Raw genomic sequence first — 18,657 nt, 5'->3', positions numbered from 1 at the left:
CTGGATTTTACAAATGGTTATCAACATGGAGGTGTTTTTCCTGTGCCGCCGCACCGCGTCGGCTGCGTCCCGACGCGCGGATCCGTCCGTACGTCTTTCATTAAAAAAATCTCCTTTAACAGTGGAATATCCGGATAAAATGCTGAAACCGACTTCTTCTGAAACTTCTCTGTTCTCTCACGACGTCCTGGATCAATAGAGCCTGAAATGTGGAGGTTTTCAGCTTGAACAGGCTGATGACGCCGCCTGAGAGCGCTGCACGACGTCTCGCACCGTGGGAAGTCCTTAAAGCGACTGAATCACCTCAAAATCTCTCATCAGCCGTTAAAATTTTCACTGAAAACCAGCTTAATTTTTCGAACCGTGTCCACTTCGATGTGTCTCACAGGGTTAGAAAAAATTTTGATAAAACAAAGCGCCAGTCTCTCAGCAACTTCTCAGACAAAGGAATTCTGACGAGGGGCTGGACGACTCCTCCCACAAGGAGTGCTCACAGGCGAATGACGTCACCGACAGGCGTGGAAAAACTCACGCATGCGCACGAGGGTTCAAGCATGTCTGACGTAAAAACATATGAATGAAATCCATATAGTTTTTGAAAAAAATAAAAAGGACCGTTACTTTATTGACAGCCCTCGTGTATATATATATATATATATATATATATAAAAAATGATCCACAGGTGTATATAATAAAACGGCCACCTCATTCTGTATGCAGAACGGCACCGCGTGCAAAAGAGCGCTTTTGCAGAAATAAACGGACGAACACAAAGTTAAAAGTGGATTCACGTCGTAAAAATGATTGTGCTTAAAGCCAGGGGAAAAAGAAAGCCAGCAAGCCACGGATGGAAAGGAAGCCACTTAGAAAGAGCACAGAGGCGGCTGTCCATGAAAGGACAACAGCAGCACGTGTGCAAAAGAGCAATTTTGCAGAAATAAACAGATAAAGTTTTGTGTGTTTAAAGCCGCAGAAGAAAAGCCAGAGAGCCGCAGAGCCAGCGAGGAGCACAGAGGCGGCTCTCCAGGAACCCGTGGCTCGGGTCTAGCTGGTCTGGTGCATTACAGGTGGACAGCAGCCTGGCGCACAACTGCAGAACTGTGATAGAGAGTCTATTTTTGGACTGCGTTTTAAAAAAAAAAAAAGAAAAAAAATGAAGGGACATCTTTAAATGCTGCTGTGACTCTGAATTGAAAACTCACACTTTAAAGGGACCAGGTGTGGGAGGGCTGGAGGTTTGGACCAAACTCATGCCTAAACGTGCGCCAACATGGCGTTATCATGGCACTACGTGGCTTAGTGTGGCTGACGCGAGCCATTCGAGGCTGTAATGACAGGTCGGTCGTGGCTCACTAGATGCTACGCAGCACATGCGGGGTACAGAGAGGCACATAGAGGCACCTTCATAGTGGATACATGATAGATGAAAACGTGGGTCATTCTTCGAATAATCACCCCACACCCATGCGTGGCTCCTTCTTCAGCCTTCATTATTCGGTGGGACCGAGGCTTAACTACACAACCGATAGGGAGTGGTAACAGACAGAAGTTGTAAATTAGGTTTTTGCACACGGTAATGGCCATACCTGCATTAATGAACTTAAATGCCACTGAGCTTTTTGAGATTGAAAACTTAAAAGCATTTTCATTGGCACCACTATAGTTTTATTTATCTTTAAATAGGCAATTCATAATATGACAGTGCCAATATGACCAAAATTTGCATCGTCTAGAAATAAATAAATAAAAGGTTTCCCTGATGGGCCAAATTTCAAAAGAAAAGAGACTTGAACTCTTTACGGTAGCGACACACGCAGTTGAGGATAGTGGCCACAGCAATGTCAGATCATGTTGAGGCTTTCCCAGACTTGCGGAGGAATGTTGGGAAGCAGACCGTGACAACCAATCAGAGTAGAGATGCACAGTGACTGCTGGCTGGTCTCTCTCTGGCTGCTAATCCAACATGGTGGAAAATGCACCAAAATGGCTGCATTTCTGTACAGGTTCATGCCCAGAGAAGCCATGCGGCCACAATGTTGATTGCCCCCCCTCAATGCAAGAGATTTGGCAGCTAAGTAGCTGTTCACTCCAACAATACATTTACTTACACCATTCCTTTTTTGTCCATGTGGTTACAGAGTCAAATCTGCAGACCTCCAGCAACAGAGCCCCTTCATTAAATTTAAGGTTGCCACTTTCATGTAAATCTGAATCATGTGCCTCTTAGACTTACTGTGTATGTAGGTCATCCAGGTTGGCATCACTTAGTGTGTGTGGGGCACTGCTGTGAGGAAATGTCGCTGGGATGAGAGGCAGGAAATGGTATAGTAAAGGCAAGTTACAGTCTGCCATTACAATCACATAAAGCCAGTAAGGGCAGAGTTAATGTCTCACTCAAACCAGAAAGGCAGTTTTACTTAAAAAATTCCAGGATACATAATGTACTCACATATCTCTGGCATCTCCTTGTACACACCACTAGAAGGAATGGAAGTGGGGAAAAAAGAAAGTGGCAGCATATTACAAATCACTTTATATAATAAACATTTTAGTTTTTGGCTAAATCACAGTGAAATTAATTTTATAGATCGAATATTAAAGCCTTAAAAGGTTTCAGGCCATCATAAAAAGAGCAGCAATGAAGTAACAATTGTGTGGGTTTTTTTTTTTTCTTTCCTCCACTGTGCATGTTCAGATCAATCCTTTAGAAATCTGATGAACACCAAATCGTGTTTGGTCCATATGAAATGCACTTTTGTCATACCAATTCTCATGATGGCACAATTACAGCCAAACTAAAGACAACTGCAAATTATCACCATCAGTGCAACGTCACAGTGGCACGTTGCAGAAACACTCCATTTTTCGCCTTTATGAAATCACCTCAAAATACACCAACAACACCACTTCAGTCGCCTCCAGCACCAATTCACCTCTTCCACGCTACTGCGAGTGCAGGTGAACAAACGAGAGGATGACAATGAATGAATTTTGCTGCTTGAAGCAGTTTTGTGAAGCCAACCTGTTATCCCCGGACGCTAATAAAAACATTGTGAATCCTTCTGTTCAGAATCAACTGCTCAAACACTTTGGTTTGATTTTAGCCATTGATTCTCACAGCAAAGAAGTATGTAATTAATCTTACATGTATTCACTGGCGTGTGAGAAGGTCTCATCATCAAATGCCCACTCTTCACTGTCATCAGTAACTAAGGAGAAGAGGGGGGGGGGGAAAAAATACATGTGATTATTGGAATGCTGTGCACGTTGATGACTGGTCAACAGCAGGCAAAGCTACTCAACTGATATGGAATTCATAAAACAGCAAGTGATAACTGCTCTGAATTGGTTTAGTTAGTCACAGCTCACCCTTGTCGAACAGGTTTTGATCTCAATGGGCTTTTTATCTGGTTAAATAAAAGTTTTATATATATAGTACGTCTTGCTTAATGTGGCTGAGGGTTACTTTCCATCCTGTGGCTCTGGAGTTTGTCAGTCTACAACTCTGTACATTATATTAAACTAGTTTACTTCATAAGATGTAGCAAATAGAAAAATAGCTGTTAAAATAGAAACGTGCATAAAAGTGCAGAAAGTTTAATTCTTGCATGCAGAAGTTATTCCTACTTACAGCTGCTTGTTAGAACGGGGTGGTTCGAGGATCTGCAAACCCAAAATCAGTTGAGTTAATAAAATTTTACAGCACTTTACAGACAAAAATACAATCCAATGTGCTTGGGCCACAATGAAAACAAGCATTTTTTTTTATGCTTTTTTGTGTTACCCTGTATTTTATGTATTTAGTGAATACATTTTTTGTATCATTTTAAAAGGCATGTTTACATTTTATACAAAAAAAAAAAAAAAATCAATTTAAAGAAATACAACTAAAATTGCAGACTTGCTCAGAATGTACAAGAACATTTGGGGCACAAAAGGTTGGGTTAGGTTAATAATTGTCTTCATTATTCATGGGCGTTTTGTAGCCTGAATATGACTATAAATCAACCAGACTGGCAGCTGGCCACTCTGTATGCTGGACTATGCAATTGAGGAAGCAGGTGCAAATAAAAGGATTAGTGGTTCATTAAAAGATTAGTTACATGAACAAATGGTTACATGCGTACATATGTATGTGGAGAAAACTAGAAAAAGAAAAACAGATAACATGATTTTAAAATGGTGTCTCAGAGCAACATTGCTCCCATAACCTAGATGCAGACACTGCTGCACACCGGGCATTTGCCCGCTGGCCTGATGGCCTACAGATTTTTATTTATTTATTTAAACAAGGTAAAGCGAGCTGTGAGCTTTTCATCCATGTTTTTTTTTGTAGCAGCTACGACTCGTCGTCACCTCTTAAAGCGTGGTGATAACAGCACACCTGCACTGAGCTTTACAAAGACATTTTTATGCTTTTTTCCCTCCTTTATTTAGCCGCTCCGTATCTGCACGTGAAAACAGCTGATCCTCCACGACGCGTCAACAAGTAACATTATTTTCCACTCAAATGCACCTAAACTCTTTCTGAGGACCACATGATGTGAAAACGCAATAAAACTTTCTGACCTGTAAATCTGGTCATGTTTTCTGCATAAATAAATGTTATCCATTCTTTGTGTTCAAACGCCAAAGCAGGGGCGAATCCAGATGGGATGGGGGCGTGGGGCAAGGATGTCCCCCCCGCCTCACAACACCCCTAGATTAAAGGTCCAGTTTTGAAGCCTTTTTTTTTTTTTTACTACAACTACTAATACTAAAAATAATAATTTCGACAAGTAAAATGTTTAGAGAAAATTTAAATGTTACAAAAATGTTAGAAAGAATTTAATAGCTACATTTATTAACAATGTAGGTTATAAATTACAAGTTTTACTGTTACAGTGCTGTTAGTTAAATATGAGGTCAAGAAAGAGGTCTTTATTTTACTTTTTATGAAACAAGTATGCATTTTCATTGAAGTCAAGAAAGGGTGACTATAAAGTGAGGCGGGGACCACTACGGCCATGACGGTAAGTGAAGGTTAACTTATGAATTAAGGTTGGATATTATTTTCGTTCGTAACTCTGCCAGTCACGTAACCTAGCCTAGCAATGTAACCTGTGCAAATGGTGTGCATGGCTAGCTACCATGCTGTCGCCGCCAGGTTGTTTCTTTATTTTATTTGTGTGACGGTCATGCGTCGGTCATACGAAGTATGCTGTTTTGCACAGTCTGCGGTGCGGTGTCGTGGTATAATGGCGTCCCTGTCTAAAATGTATTTTCCCAAGTCCTGGCATAATTTCACATACCTAACATTTTACTTTAAATTGAGAGTCATTCCCTAAGTTGATTACCAACACAAACTGGTAATAAAAGAAATCCTTGATGTTACTTGTGGCGAGATAGACAACTGTCTCCATCTTGTGGCCTTTTTGTGTATTGCAGTTTCAAAAGTTCAACCTTTGTATCCAGTCATTTCTTGCTTTATATGATGAATTGTATCACACAAGTAATGATATAGTATAGCCTACAGTATTTCTATAACAAATGTTTTTATATAATTTCTATTTCTAAATTTAAGTAACAAGGCTGAATGAAATGACGGCTTATTATGTCTAAAAAGTAATGTGACCTACTGTCAATAGATCGTACTTTTGATAAGCCTATGATAACTGTATTTCGGGAGAACTTTTAATAACGCTTCTTATAGTGTTAAAATGTATGTGTCTCCTGGTGCACATTGATCGGTTAAGGGACCAAAAACAAAAAAACAAACACTGTCACAGCAGGCTTAATTTTTTTACCCTTCGATACCTGGTGGTGGCCTGGTCTTGGTTAAAAATGCCCGGCCTGAAAAATTTCCCCAGTCCAGCCCTTGACGCAGACCCCCTGACATGGCAAGCACCATGCAGAAGACATGTGCAGGGATAGGAACAGTACCCTGCAGCACCAAGAGGCGAGAAGTGATCTCAGGAACTACATCCAGCATCTGTGCAATTAACTAATTTTAATTTTCTCAGAAACATTTAGCCTGAAATAACTTCCAATGTTCAAACGACACTGATAGAATGCGATTTTGGTGCCTTTACTCCCATTTCTTTCTTCCTTTTTTTTTTTAAGCCTGTAATCACCATAAGTTGTCATCATGATTCATTTTACTACTACATCACCACCATTAATGGATTTGTACAGGCACATTGAATGCGAAGCCAAGCATGTCAGGCACATCTTACTTGTATTCTAGAGCTGCATTTCAGACCTGGTTTTTGTAAGGTGCAAACACTTTCTGGTGATAGATAACATGACAGATCTGAGCCAGACTGCACCTCATATAAAGACCTATATTTTAGATCAAAACTCCCACAGGGGCGCAAGGGTCAAGTTGAGGCTGTAGACTACTGTGACTAATTACTACTGCATCTAGTGGAATTTAGCAGTGACGTTTGCTGGGCTTTGCACCGGGTGTACAATAGAGCACAAAAATTCTGGAACAAATGTTATCTGGTACCGCTCAAGATTAAAAAGGCAAATGAGGACAAAGCCTTTTGCATAAGGTGATATATGATGCACTAGATCAATGTCAAAAGCAACTTTGTGTGGTCTATGAGATATTCCATACATGTGTCTGCCACCTGCTGCATAGTTAGTGGATGCTGGATTGACAAAGCAGGTGTGTTTATTAGTAAGAGTGACATTCGGAGTGCCACCAACAAGTTTTAAACCCTTTCATTTTAATTGTTAAAATGTTTGTCCTTGAAGGTACGATCTGGTTTTGTTTGGATCAGTGCAAATCCAAAGTCATACAAGTTTGCTGCCAAACATTATGGTTTACAAGTAGTAGATTTAACAACAGTCTAGCCATGGCCCTTTTAGAAGAGAGGGAACCTTGAACTGAGGATCCTCTGGTCTCAAGTGCACCATTTTAACATGTAGCCCGCATGTTGTTAAAGTTGTGTGTAGCTTGACACATGCTTGGATAACACCAACTTGTGGTTGCCACTCCTTTTATTTTAAACCAGTTTTACCTGCTGCCATTGCTTATGGTGTCTCCATCCACATTGCCTTTTCCTCCTGCTTGGGCCTTCTTTCCAAGTTCCAGCATCTCATTGATGTTTAATTCCACATTCATCACTGAAATATAGCCATCTGCAATAGCCAACATATAGATATTAGTGAAAGTCCAACAAAGAATTCATGTGTCTATGAAATATCTTAAGCTGAATGCAGTTCAAACAAGTGAATTTTCAAAGTTACTTACTGCAACTCTACATCAAATGGCCACAGTTTCAAATCTGACTTGATCCTACAATAATGTGTATGAACTCACATTTATGATCGGCATCTCTGGCCAACCATTTTCCTTTGGGGCAGCTGGTGGTACGGATGATACTGACTGTATCGCCAGTCTTCACATTGAGATCATTCTTGCGGACTTTGCTGGCCACCATGACCTTGGCATGGTACAAAGGCTCCTCTTCACCAGTCACCTATGGAGTTAAATCTCAGCAATGAGAAGCTTAAGTTTGCAGTCGTTTCACAACAGCTGTGCAAGGATTTTGTATCCAAGATGAAAAAGTGATTTCCATGGAACTTTAAATGATTAGTCTGACTGGATAAGAAAGTTAAATTCAGGACAGATCCAAGATATTTTAAAATGTCTTACTCTGGAATTTGAACCATTTGATTGTGGTATGCACTGACTGCCCTTCTAGTTTAAAAGAGACAAAAACAAATAAAAAAACGCCAACACCCTTAAAATTATGGCAAAATTAGTCAAACATTTATGGGTTTTGTCAACTGAATAAAAACAGACCACTGTGTCCTTTAAAAGCATGGTGGAGCAGAAACAGGTCTTCAAAAAACTTAATTTATTTGCAGCATAAACTTACTTTGAACTTCTTTTTCATTTCATTGTCCTTCTTCTCCCTTTCTTTTTGTTCCTTTTTCTCTTTCTCCAGTCTGTGTTTTTCCCTTTTCTTCTGTTCTTTCTGATCAGCAGTACTGGGGCTGTGCCACTCCTTACTGAAAATAATATGGACAATTCAACAACACAAATACTCCTTAACAGCATTACATGTACCACTAAAATTTTAACAGAATGGATGCGCTGCCCGTTATGATGAACAAGATGGAGCAAACAAAGGGAAGATTTTAGGAATCAGCTTTACAGCAAACTATCCTGATCACAACAGCAGAGAAATGTCAGACGTACCTGTGAACATGGACTGACTGAGAATGTTCCCCTGACACATTGCCCCTGCCGTGTGATTACCACAGTTAAAAATGGATTCAAAGATTAGCCATCATTGGACATAAAGAATCAATCTTGATATTAAAATGCGGGAACTGCATTATTGTCACTTTACATACCACGGATTCCGAGGCCATACATTTAGAGATGCCTCCTCCTCCTAGAAATAAAAACAGTCTTCTAAATTCATCACAGATTACTTGAGTAAACATCAGTTAGTTAACTGGACACAAATGTTCTCTATCCCACAGAGATGGGTTAAGGACAGGTTCTATTAAAATTAAGCCAAAATGTCTCTATCAGCCAATTAGTGATGACGTTAAACTTATCTTCCCAAGCACATACATCAAAAGAAAAATTCAGGTTTATACACACACACACTTGTCAATTACATGTATAAATAACAAATGCATATAAACAGAACCAGCAGTGAACATGGTAGCAGTCCATCCTCAATATACATCTTTTTTTATTTTTGCACAATGAGTATGATTTAGAGTGCAACAACATCTTCTAGTCATAATTAACTAGTTAGTTACAGAGATAATAGCTGATTAGTCACAAAAGTGACACTTACCACAGTATGGTTGTTAGCATATGGATCTGTAAAAAATGGTCAGAATTAGATGTGAACGATTTAGTGCAAGAGCTCGTTTCAAGAATGAAATACTCGTCATTCTTACTCTTCAAGCTGCCTTTACGTTTACGGGAGTTGTGATTTGATCCTATCTTGTGGATGTTTTCGACATCCTCATACACATTATCAGAGGTTTTGTCATAGCTGTCCTGCTGATACACACTGAAAGGAAGAAAATAAACTAAAAACAGCACATTAGAATGCACATTGTCAGGAGAAATCAGGGAGCACGTGTTGCTGACATTAACTGTTACATTCCCTACGCTATAGAACCACCAAGGATCCTGATGGGCAATTACACAGGCAGAGAACTGATCAAAACCCACATTCCTGAATTATCTGCCACAGCTAGGTGATGTGAGCATCCCCATGGCCTGCCCAGGTTGCTGGGGTCTTTGTTTCAGAGTCGCATGTTTAATCACACTCGGCAAAAAGCGCTACACAGCTGTTCTCCCACAAGTAGCCAGTCATTTGAATGGTAGGGTTCTCTGGAAACAGTTGATACTGAAGACAGTGTTAGGCATGGGCCAGTATGAGATTTTGACAGTATGATCATTTTAGCAAAAATACCACAATTCTACAGGACATTTCCCATATCCATAAACATTTTTTAAATGCCAATAGTCACGTGTTCTCAGATTATCCAATTAGTGATTCATGAAAGCAGTTTTTATTATTTTTTTTACATTGACGGTTACACAAAACCACAGAGCTAATCACTGTCGTTTGTTGGGTTTAATTTGAAGTATTATATTATATGCATTACGCTTTTAGAGAAAGTTAACAATGGAATACGTTGGCACTTTGAAGTCTCATGATTCAAAACCATAGCATTTAGTCAAACAGTTTGTGAACAATGACAGTTTGCATTAAATTCTATCCACACAGCTGATGAGGAGACACTTAATGATACCTTGTTAATTAGTGTTTTTGCCTCATTAACATGGAGTTAAACTACTGACCTGCATATCAGGGTACAATTCCAGTTGTGTCCACTTCAGGTTACCTTTCTATGTCCTTGGACAAGAAACTTCCAGTGTTACAATAACCAAATTATGCAAACACTTCTTCAGCAATGATGCATAGTTGCAACTATGTAATGCATACTGACTGAACAATGTGGAATTAAGCCAACTCATACAGCTGAACAAGAAACCTTTGTGGTTTTGGAAGGGTGGCATTTTCAAATCATAGTGCACTGAACTTTGTCGTCAACCCATGCCTAGAATTTGCCTCAGATTGCTGGTTAATCCCCATTTTTACCGGGCTGAGACCCATATAAAACCTACAAGATCATGCATGACATGTCAACTCTTGTCTGGTCTCTTGTTTGATCTGTTATTTGCGTTTCACCAAGTGTGCATTGCGACTGAAGAAAAAAAAAGTTAATATCTGTGATCAGTGATGCAACCCCATGCAGAGTCAAGTGAGAGTCTATCATGATCCATAGGATCAGGTTGGGACCCCTGAGAGTCATGTCATGCATGATCTTGTAGGTTTTATATGGGTCTCAGCCCGGTAAAAATGGGGATTAACCAGCAATCTGAGGCAAATTCTAGGCATGGGTTGACGACAAAGTTCAGTGCACTATGATTTGAAAATGCCACCCTTCCAAAACCACAAAGGTTTCTTGTTCAGCTGTATGAGTTGGCTTAATTCCACATTGTTCAGTCAGTATGCATTACATAGTTGCAACTATGCATCATTGCTGAAGAAGTGTTTGCATAATTTGGTTATTGTAACACTGGAAGTTTCTTGTCCAAGGACATAGAAAGGTAACCTGAAGTGGACACAACTGGAATTGTACCCTGATATGCAGGTCAGTAGTTTAACTCCATGTTAATGAGGCAAAAACACTAATTAACAAGGTATCATTAAGTGTCTCCTCATCAGCTGTGTGGATAGAATTTAATGCAAACTGTCACTGTTCGCAAACTGTTTGACTAAATGCTATGGTTTTGAATCATGAGACTTCAAAGTGCCAACGTATTCCATTGTTAACTTTCTCTAAAAGCGTAATGCATATAATATAATACTTCAAATTAAACCCAACAAACGACAGTGATTAGCTCTGTGGTTTTGTGTAACCGTCAATGTAAAAAAAATAATAAAAACTGCTTTCATGAATCACTAATTGGATAATCTGAGAACACGTGACTATTGGCATTTAACTGCTGCAAGTGTTTTAAACAGTTCACTACACTCGCGCACCTGTTGGGAGATCAATGCCAACCAGGGGGGGATCTTTGTTCTGACCATGGAGACCCCACTGTGACCAGACTGCAAGCCCAGTGAGGGTGACAGGGATGTTTCGATCGCGGACTCTGTGTAAATGGGGTGTTAGAGTCGAAGTCTCAAAATTCTACATTAAACTAGAAGCAGCTTGACCCTCAAGAACTGGACTTTCATTCTCCTGATGAGATGGCACCAGTGTTTCACTACGGAGTGATGCAACAGCCTTGTAGTTGTTGCAATCACCCTTTTCTTTCGTTAGAGGGAAGCAAAGGATTGGTTGCAATACCAAAAAACCAGCATCTCCACCTGTCTTATGGAGATCAGCTGTGATAAACTGATCCTGCAGTTCTAGCCATCTTCACCTGTTTCACCACTTTTGAAATCGTAATGATATTTGGTGGTTCGCAGGTGGGTGGAGAATCAGCTAACGGAACCCTGCCACCAGAGATGTACAACATCCTGGCAGAAGATGAGCTCAAAGAAGCAGGTGTCATCACAACTGTATAGTCACTTATGGCTGCAGTGGGATGAGGTTTACGTTTGGGTGAATACACTGCTTTAACTCATCAGTAAGCAGACCAAGGGTCACTACACATCACCTGGTCAAAGATAAGTCTTATAAAGTCAGCTGGTCTACCATCAGAATGCACAGTGTGATGTAAAACTAAATAGGTAACAGTAATTCTACAGATGACAGCATGCAACAAGGAAAATGGTAACATGACAGTCTGTTTCAGTATGAATTAACTCACCTGGGATGTGTTTGAATCCCATCTGCCATTGCTGCATGGTTACAGGCATCCATTTCCTTTTTAATACAGTAGGACCCAAAAGCCCCTTTGACAGCCTCCTCAGCATGAAACTTGGGAAGTGGAGGTATGACAGCCCCCTCAATCTGTGCCCAGTGGTCTGATACAGGAGGATCTGGGATCTCTGACAAGTCTGGTAGGTCAGGTGAGCTAACTTGATCAAGAGAGATTAAGTTATGATGGTCAGATTTCAGAACCTCAAGGTCTGCAGTTACACTGGGTTTTGGAGGCTCACAAATTGACAAGTTAAGTTGGAAATCTTCAAAATCAGGGATCCTGGGGTCATCTGGTGTGGGAAGATTAACTAGGTCTAAAGCCTCCAGCTCTAGTTCAGAAATATCAACATCATCATCTGCTGTTCCAACCTCTGAATTCTCAAAGTCTGGAAACTCTGGAGCATCTAGTACAGGCTGCAGCAAGCATGGGTGCTCGGTTATTGGTTCTTCAGTTGGTTCTTGACTCAGACCTGGTGACATCTCTATAAAAACCAAATCAAAATTAGCACTTGAATACATGTTTCAAGAACAAACAAGTTGGACCTATGATTAAAACAGAACACAGTTTTCCTGTCTGTGAGCAATCACTAGTGCTGCTTGTGGCCACATTCATTGCTTCAAACTGGCAACCACACAAGCAACCTTGCAGTCAAATATTATTTCAGGGAGTCACCTTTATCCACCACAGCCAGTTGATGAGATCCACACACAAAATCTACAAAAAAACATGCAAGAGGTAGCCAAGATTTCTCCAGACAAGCTTTGCACCAAAATATCTTAGCTCACTGCTTAGCATCCAGGTCTCACAAGATAGCAAGACGTAAAACATGAGGACTCAGAAGACAAACATCTATCCCATTAGTAAAGGTACAATCAGGTACATAAGTAGCTGGACAGTGACTGTTTTTGTGATTTTGGTTCTGTACACCACCGCACAGATTACGGTTAATACAAATTACTTGCAGCCAGTTTTGTTTCAACAGTTCAGTGAATGGATACATGAACATTTCCAACTCACTGACTGTATTTTGGACTTTGATCATAAGTGATTATTTGTAATAAATTATATAGTGTGTCTAATTACTTATGACTTCAAAAAATGGCTGTAATTACTAAATCATTCAGCAATATTCTTAACCTCTTGAATTAAAGCTGAAAGTATATACACAACAAGCACATCTTGATTATATCATTTAAACTTAATTATTGTGATGTACAAAGACAAAATAACTGCATCAGTCCCACTATGTCTGGAACCGACTATATCGGCATCAACATAAAGCTCTGTCAAACTGCTTCATAAATGCTTCCCAAATAGATTTTGACTTCATAGGTTGCACTTCCAAAGTCATTAATACTACTGAGGTAAGTCAGTCTCTCACCAATCAGCATGTAGACACCACTGTGATGCACAGACAAAACCTTTATGTAGTAGTTTTCAGTCGGTGATCAAAAATGAGAAACATCAAGCACATCTTCAGAAACAAAAAAGAAAACCAAATTACCTTGGACTGAAGCTGGATGGTAACGACTGAGATCTACCAATGGAGGTCTGGGAGGCTTGACTGGCAACAGCCCCAGAGAACTCAGAGCAGGAAGAAACTTTTTAGGGGGGCTGGGGGGTAGATTAGGTTCAGCACTCCTGACAGATGAAAGCTCAGTTTTATCCCTGCAAAAGCGTTTGTCCAATGCAGATGCTGGCCATTTAATAAAGAAAGCAAATATGTTAGTCACATTCATATGAATACCAAAGGACATTTACATATCCTCACAACAGTCAAATGTTTCTAGGAAGAGAAAAATATTGAAGTTAAAACTTACCGCGTACAGAATTGTTCACTTTGAAGAAAGGCCTGGCTGAAATACAAGCTATGTGGGGCAGGAAGAGAGGAGGTGGTGAGGGGACAAGAGGTTCAGTACTGTCAGTGTTATGTGGCAGTGAAAAGAATGTTTTGTCGGCCGATGTAGAATCAGGCGATAGAAAACTCTTTGATTTAACAGAGGTCAAAAATTGATTCTGTGAGAATTTCTTCTTGGCTTTCTCCAAGGTGCTCATAATTCGGTTGTCAGAGTCGGCACGTATCTCTTCAGAAAGTGGGGTGACTGGGACATCTTGGCCAGAGAGAAAGCACTCTACATTTGACTGGTCTCCTTGGGCAGAAATCCCATTTTCAGTCACGTGTTTTTCCATAGAGGGCAACTCTCCAGGAGCACTAGCAGGTCTGATGCTTAAATCTGCGTAGGTGGACTCCTCGCTACTTTCTGAACTGACCTTCGGAGCTCTGTGTGATTTGAAAGGAAGCAGTAAACTCTTCTTTTTAACCTTATTTTGCAGAACAACTTTACAGTGTGGTTCTGGTTCTAGCTGGTCTTCCCCTTTGGTTGGCGATTCTGTCTTCTGATCTTTCAAAGGAAGGGCAGGGAGCACCAAAGGCATGTGTCGGTCTTTGAGGGACTGCCTTGTTGTGATGTCACCACAAGGAAGCCCCGATGAGGGCAATATCGGCTGAGTTTCTGGGAGAAAGGAAATTGGTCGCTGACCCCCAGATGTCCGAAGTGCATCCCTGACCATGACTCTGGGAACCACTTGTGTCTTGTCGACAGTGATGTTGAAACTGCTACCCACAGCGTTAGATTGGCCTCCAGGTGGTGGAGCATATCTGGGTTTCTCAGCAACAGTTGGTCGACTAGTTTTAGACTGAGCTAGGAAGGCTTCCTCCTGGAACTTGGCCCTCAGAGCTTTAAAGTTCATTGGTGTGTTCTTGAAAAGAAGAAGAAGAAAAAAAAACCCCACACTCATTTAAAATTAATTTAAAAAAAACACTATTGCATTTTATGGATTAATTCATATCACTTTTGGGTTGGGAGGCCCTGTGACTTATGTACCTCTTGTTCATTTTGTCATAAAAGCACCAGATTTGGCACACATTTTAAATTAACTAATGTTTATTTTCAGATGTTGAGGCATCCTGGAGCTGACCTCTAATGGCCTACAGGGGTGTAAAAATGTTCCAAACATACTGAAAGGTATCCATATCATTTGTCTGATCATAAAGAAGGTATAGCTTGGCCTATCTATGACAATGTTATGGATTTATGGTGTTAAAAAAAAAAAAAAAAACAGCAAAAAGGAAGACGAAGGTCGGTTTCAGTTGTTAAATTACTCCATGCACCGTCTCTGCCAGATCTGGACAAGAGTGGTTGTAGTGAAGCCATACAGCAATTGAAGTAAAAAAAAAAAAAAAAAGTGCATCTGGGAAGTATTTGTTAGGGTTTGGATTTTTGTCTCTGTTTTGTCTGCTCTGTCTTAGTTGATTGTTTACTTTTCTTTTGGGGTTAGTTCTCTTGTTTTTTCCTGGTTGGGTTTTTCTGTCCCCATCTCTCTCATCTGTCTCTTGGTTCTTGGTGGTGGACGTTTCACTCTCTGGCCACGCCCTTGTTCTGGTGCTTTCCATGCATATCTGCTCCTAATTTGCAGCTCATCACCTGGGGATATATAAGGCTCACTGGGTGCTATAGTTCCTCCCTAGATCGATGTGCCTTGTGCCTTCTCTCCAGCTCTGTACCTTGCATTTTCATAGTCCTGCCTGCATCATTGTGTTCCTCACCTCCTGCCTGTTTGATCAACCATGCCTTAGCCTGATTATTTTTGTACTGCTGTTTTTTGGACTGCCTACTCGTACTGACCTCTGCTATCCTCAGTAAAACCTTTTAAAAACCAGAGCTGTTTGTTCGAGCCTTGCATTTGTGTCCAACCGTTCCTGACCAACTTGCCTGACAGTTGACAATTCACAGCGCTTCACTTAACACATTTTGTTATGTTACAGCCTTATTCCAAAATGGAGTAAATTCATTTTTTTCCCCCCTCAAAATTCTACTCAACACTCCATAATGTCAACATGAAAAGTTTTTGAAATTTCTACAAATTATATATATATATATATATACACACACACATATATATACATACACACACACACATACATACATATACATACACACATACATACAGACACACAGTGGGGCAAATAAGTATTTGATCCCGTCGATTTTGCAAGTTTTCCCACCAACAAAGAATCGAGGTCTGCAAGTTTTATCTTAGGTACACTTCAACTGTGAGAGACAGAATAAAAAAAAAAGTTCTGAAAAATTACATTGTTTGCTTTTTAAATAATTATCATTTTTGCAAGTATCTGATCACCTACCAACCAGCAAGAATTCTGGTTCTCACAGACCTGTTAGTTTTTCTTTAAGAAGCCCTCCTATTCTGCACTCTCTACCTGTATTAACTCCACCTGTTTGAACTTTTACCTGTATAAAAGACACCTGTCCACACACCCACTCAATCACACTCCAACCTATCCATCATGGCCAAGACCAAAGAGCTGTCTAAGGACACCAGGGATAAAACTGTACACCTGCACAAGGCTGGGATGGACTACAGGACAACAGGCAAGCAGCTTGGTGAGAAGACAACAACTGGAAAAAATGGAAGAAACAAATGATGACTGTCAGTCTTCCCCGGTTCTGGGCTCCATGCAAGATCTCACCTTGTGGGGTAAGGATGTTTCTGAGAAACTCCAGAACAATACAGGAGGACCTGATCAATGACCCAAAGAGACCTGGGACCACAGTCACAAAGATCACATTAGTAACACATAATGCTGTCATGGTTTAAAATCCTGCAGGGCAGCAAGGTCCCCCTGCTCAAGCCAGCACATTTCCAGGCCTGGATGATCCAGAGGAGGCATGGAAGAAGGTCATGTGGTGAGATGACACCAAAATAGAGCTTTTTGGCATCAACTCCACTCGCCGTGTTTGGAGGATAAGAACAACCCCAACAACACCGTCCTAACCATGAAGCATGGGCGTGGAAACATCATTTTTGGGGGTGCTTTTTTTTCCCCTGCAAAGGGGACAGGACGACAGCACCATACTGAAGGGAGGATGGATGGGGTCATGTATGGTGAGATTTTGGCAAACAACCTCCTTCCCTCAGTAAGAGCATTGAAGATGGGTCGTGGCTGGGTCTTCCAACATGACAATGACCCCAAACACACAGCTAGGGCAATTACGGAGTAGCTCTGTAAGAAACATTTCAAGGTCCTGGAGTGGGCTAGTCAGTCTCCAGACCTGAACTCAATAGAAAATCTTTGGAGGGAGCTGAAACACCAAACCGGAAAGATCTGGAGGAGATCTGTATGGAGGAGTGGACCAAAATCCCTGCTGCAGTGTGTGCAAACCTGGTCAAGAACTACAGGAAATGCCTGACCTCTGTAACTGCAAACAAAGGTTTCTGTACAAAATACTATGGTCTGTTTTTCTTGTGGATCAAATATTTATTTCATGCAATAAAATGCCAATTAATTATTAATTAATTAATAATTAATCTTTTTTTTAGATTCTTTCTCTCAAAGTTGAAGTGTACCTATGATAAAACTTACAGACCTCTCCATTCTTTGCAGGAGGGAAACTTGCAAAATTGACAGTGGATCAAATACTTATTTGCCCCACTGTGTGTATATATACACCCACCAAACAAATCACATGTACATAACCATTTACATCCTTTGCTCAATACGTTGTTGATGGACCTTTGGCAGCAATTACAGCCTCAAGTCTTCTTGAATATGATGCTTGAATACAAGCTTGGTGCACCCATCTTTGTGTAGTTTTGCCCATTCCTCTCTGCAGCACCTCCCAAGCTCCATCAGGTTGGATGGGGAGCGTCAGTGCACAACCATTTTCAGATCTTTCCAGAGATGTTCAATCGGATTCAGGTCTGGGCTCTGGCTGGGTCACTCAAGGACATTCACGGAGTTGTCCTGAAGCCACTCCTTTGGTATCTTGGCTGTGTGCTTAGGGTCATTGTCCTGCTGAAAGATGAACCGTCACCCCAGTCTGAGGTCAAGAGCACTCTGGAGCAGGTTTTCATCTAGGATGTCTCTGTACATTGCTGCATTCATCTTTCCCTCAACCTTGACTAGTCTCCCAGTTCCTGCTGTTGAAAAACATCCCCACAGCATGATGCTGCCACCACCATGCTTCACTGTAGGGATGGTGCTTGGTTTCCTCCAAACATGATGTCTGGCATTCACGCCAAAGAGTTCAATCTTTGTCTCATCAGACCTGAGAATTTTGTTTCTCATGGTCTGAGAGTCCTTCAGGTGCCTTTTGATAAACTTCAGCTGGGCTGCCATATGCCTTTTTACTAAGGAGGGACTTCTGTTTGGCCACTCTACCATACAGGTCTGATTGGTGGATTGACGCAGAGATGGTTTTCCTTTTGGAAGGTTTGCCTCTTTTCACAGAGGAATGGAGCTGGAGCTCTGACAGTGACCATCAGGTTCTTGGTCACCTCACTGACTCCGGGCCTTCTCCCCCGATTGCTCAGTTTAGATGGGCAGCCAGCTCTAGGAGGAGTCCTGATGGATCTGAACGTCTTCCATTTACTGATGGAGGCCACTGTGCTCATTGGGACCTTCAAAGCAGCGTAAATGTTTCTGTACCCTTCCCCAGATTTGTGCCTCGAAACAATCCTGTCTCAGAGGTCTACAGACAAATGTTTGGTTTGTGCTTTGACCTGCACTGTCAACTGAGGGACCTTATATGTAGACAGGTGTGTGCCTTTCCAAATCAACTGAATTTACCCTAGGTAAACGCCAGTTAAGTTATAGAAACATCTCAAGGATGATCAGTGGAAACAGGATGCACCTGAGCTCAATGTTGAGCTTCATGGCAAAGGC

At 41.0% G+C, this 18,657-nt stretch overlaps 1 protein-coding gene across 1 annotated transcript in view; it reads right to left on the bottom strand.

Moving 5' to 3' along the window:
• si:ch211-188c16.1 (uncharacterized protein LOC562677 homolog) overlaps window positions 1-14,663 on the bottom strand; it is a 25,576-nt gene extending 10,913 nt beyond the window's left edge. Inside the window, exons 1-13 of the mRNA XM_034182559.1 lie at window positions 13,733-14,663; window positions 13,417-13,608; window positions 11,859-12,393; window positions 8,918-9,033; window positions 8,812-8,837; window positions 8,354-8,394; window positions 8,199-8,240; window positions 7,873-8,014; window positions 7,311-7,470; window positions 7,009-7,129; window positions 3,633-3,664; window positions 3,149-3,210; window positions 2,235-2,323 (exon numbers count right to left, since the gene is read on the bottom strand). Of these exons, the coding sequence (XP_034038450.1) occupies window positions 2,235-2,323; window positions 3,149-3,210; window positions 3,633-3,664; window positions 7,009-7,129; window positions 7,311-7,470; window positions 7,873-8,014; window positions 8,199-8,240; window positions 8,354-8,394; window positions 8,812-8,837; window positions 8,918-9,033; window positions 11,859-12,393; window positions 13,417-13,608; window positions 13,733-14,663 (2,489 nt within the window). The remainder of the gene's footprint in view (window positions 1-2,234; window positions 2,324-3,148; window positions 3,211-3,632; window positions 3,665-7,008; window positions 7,130-7,310; window positions 7,471-7,872; window positions 8,015-8,198; window positions 8,241-8,353; window positions 8,395-8,811; window positions 8,838-8,917; window positions 9,034-11,858; window positions 12,394-13,416; window positions 13,609-13,732) is intronic.
• Window positions 14,664-18,657: the final 3,994 nt, after the last annotated feature.

Source organism: Thalassophryne amazonica, chromosome 12 (genome assembly GCF_902500255.1).
Source record: "Thalassophryne amazonica chromosome 12, fThaAma1.1, whole genome shotgun sequence".
NCBI lineage: Eukaryota > Metazoa > Chordata > Actinopteri > Batrachoidiformes > Batrachoididae > Thalassophryne > Thalassophryne amazonica.
The sequence above is the reverse complement of the archived record's forward strand: the minus strand, read 5'-3'. Positions and strand labels throughout refer to the sequence as shown.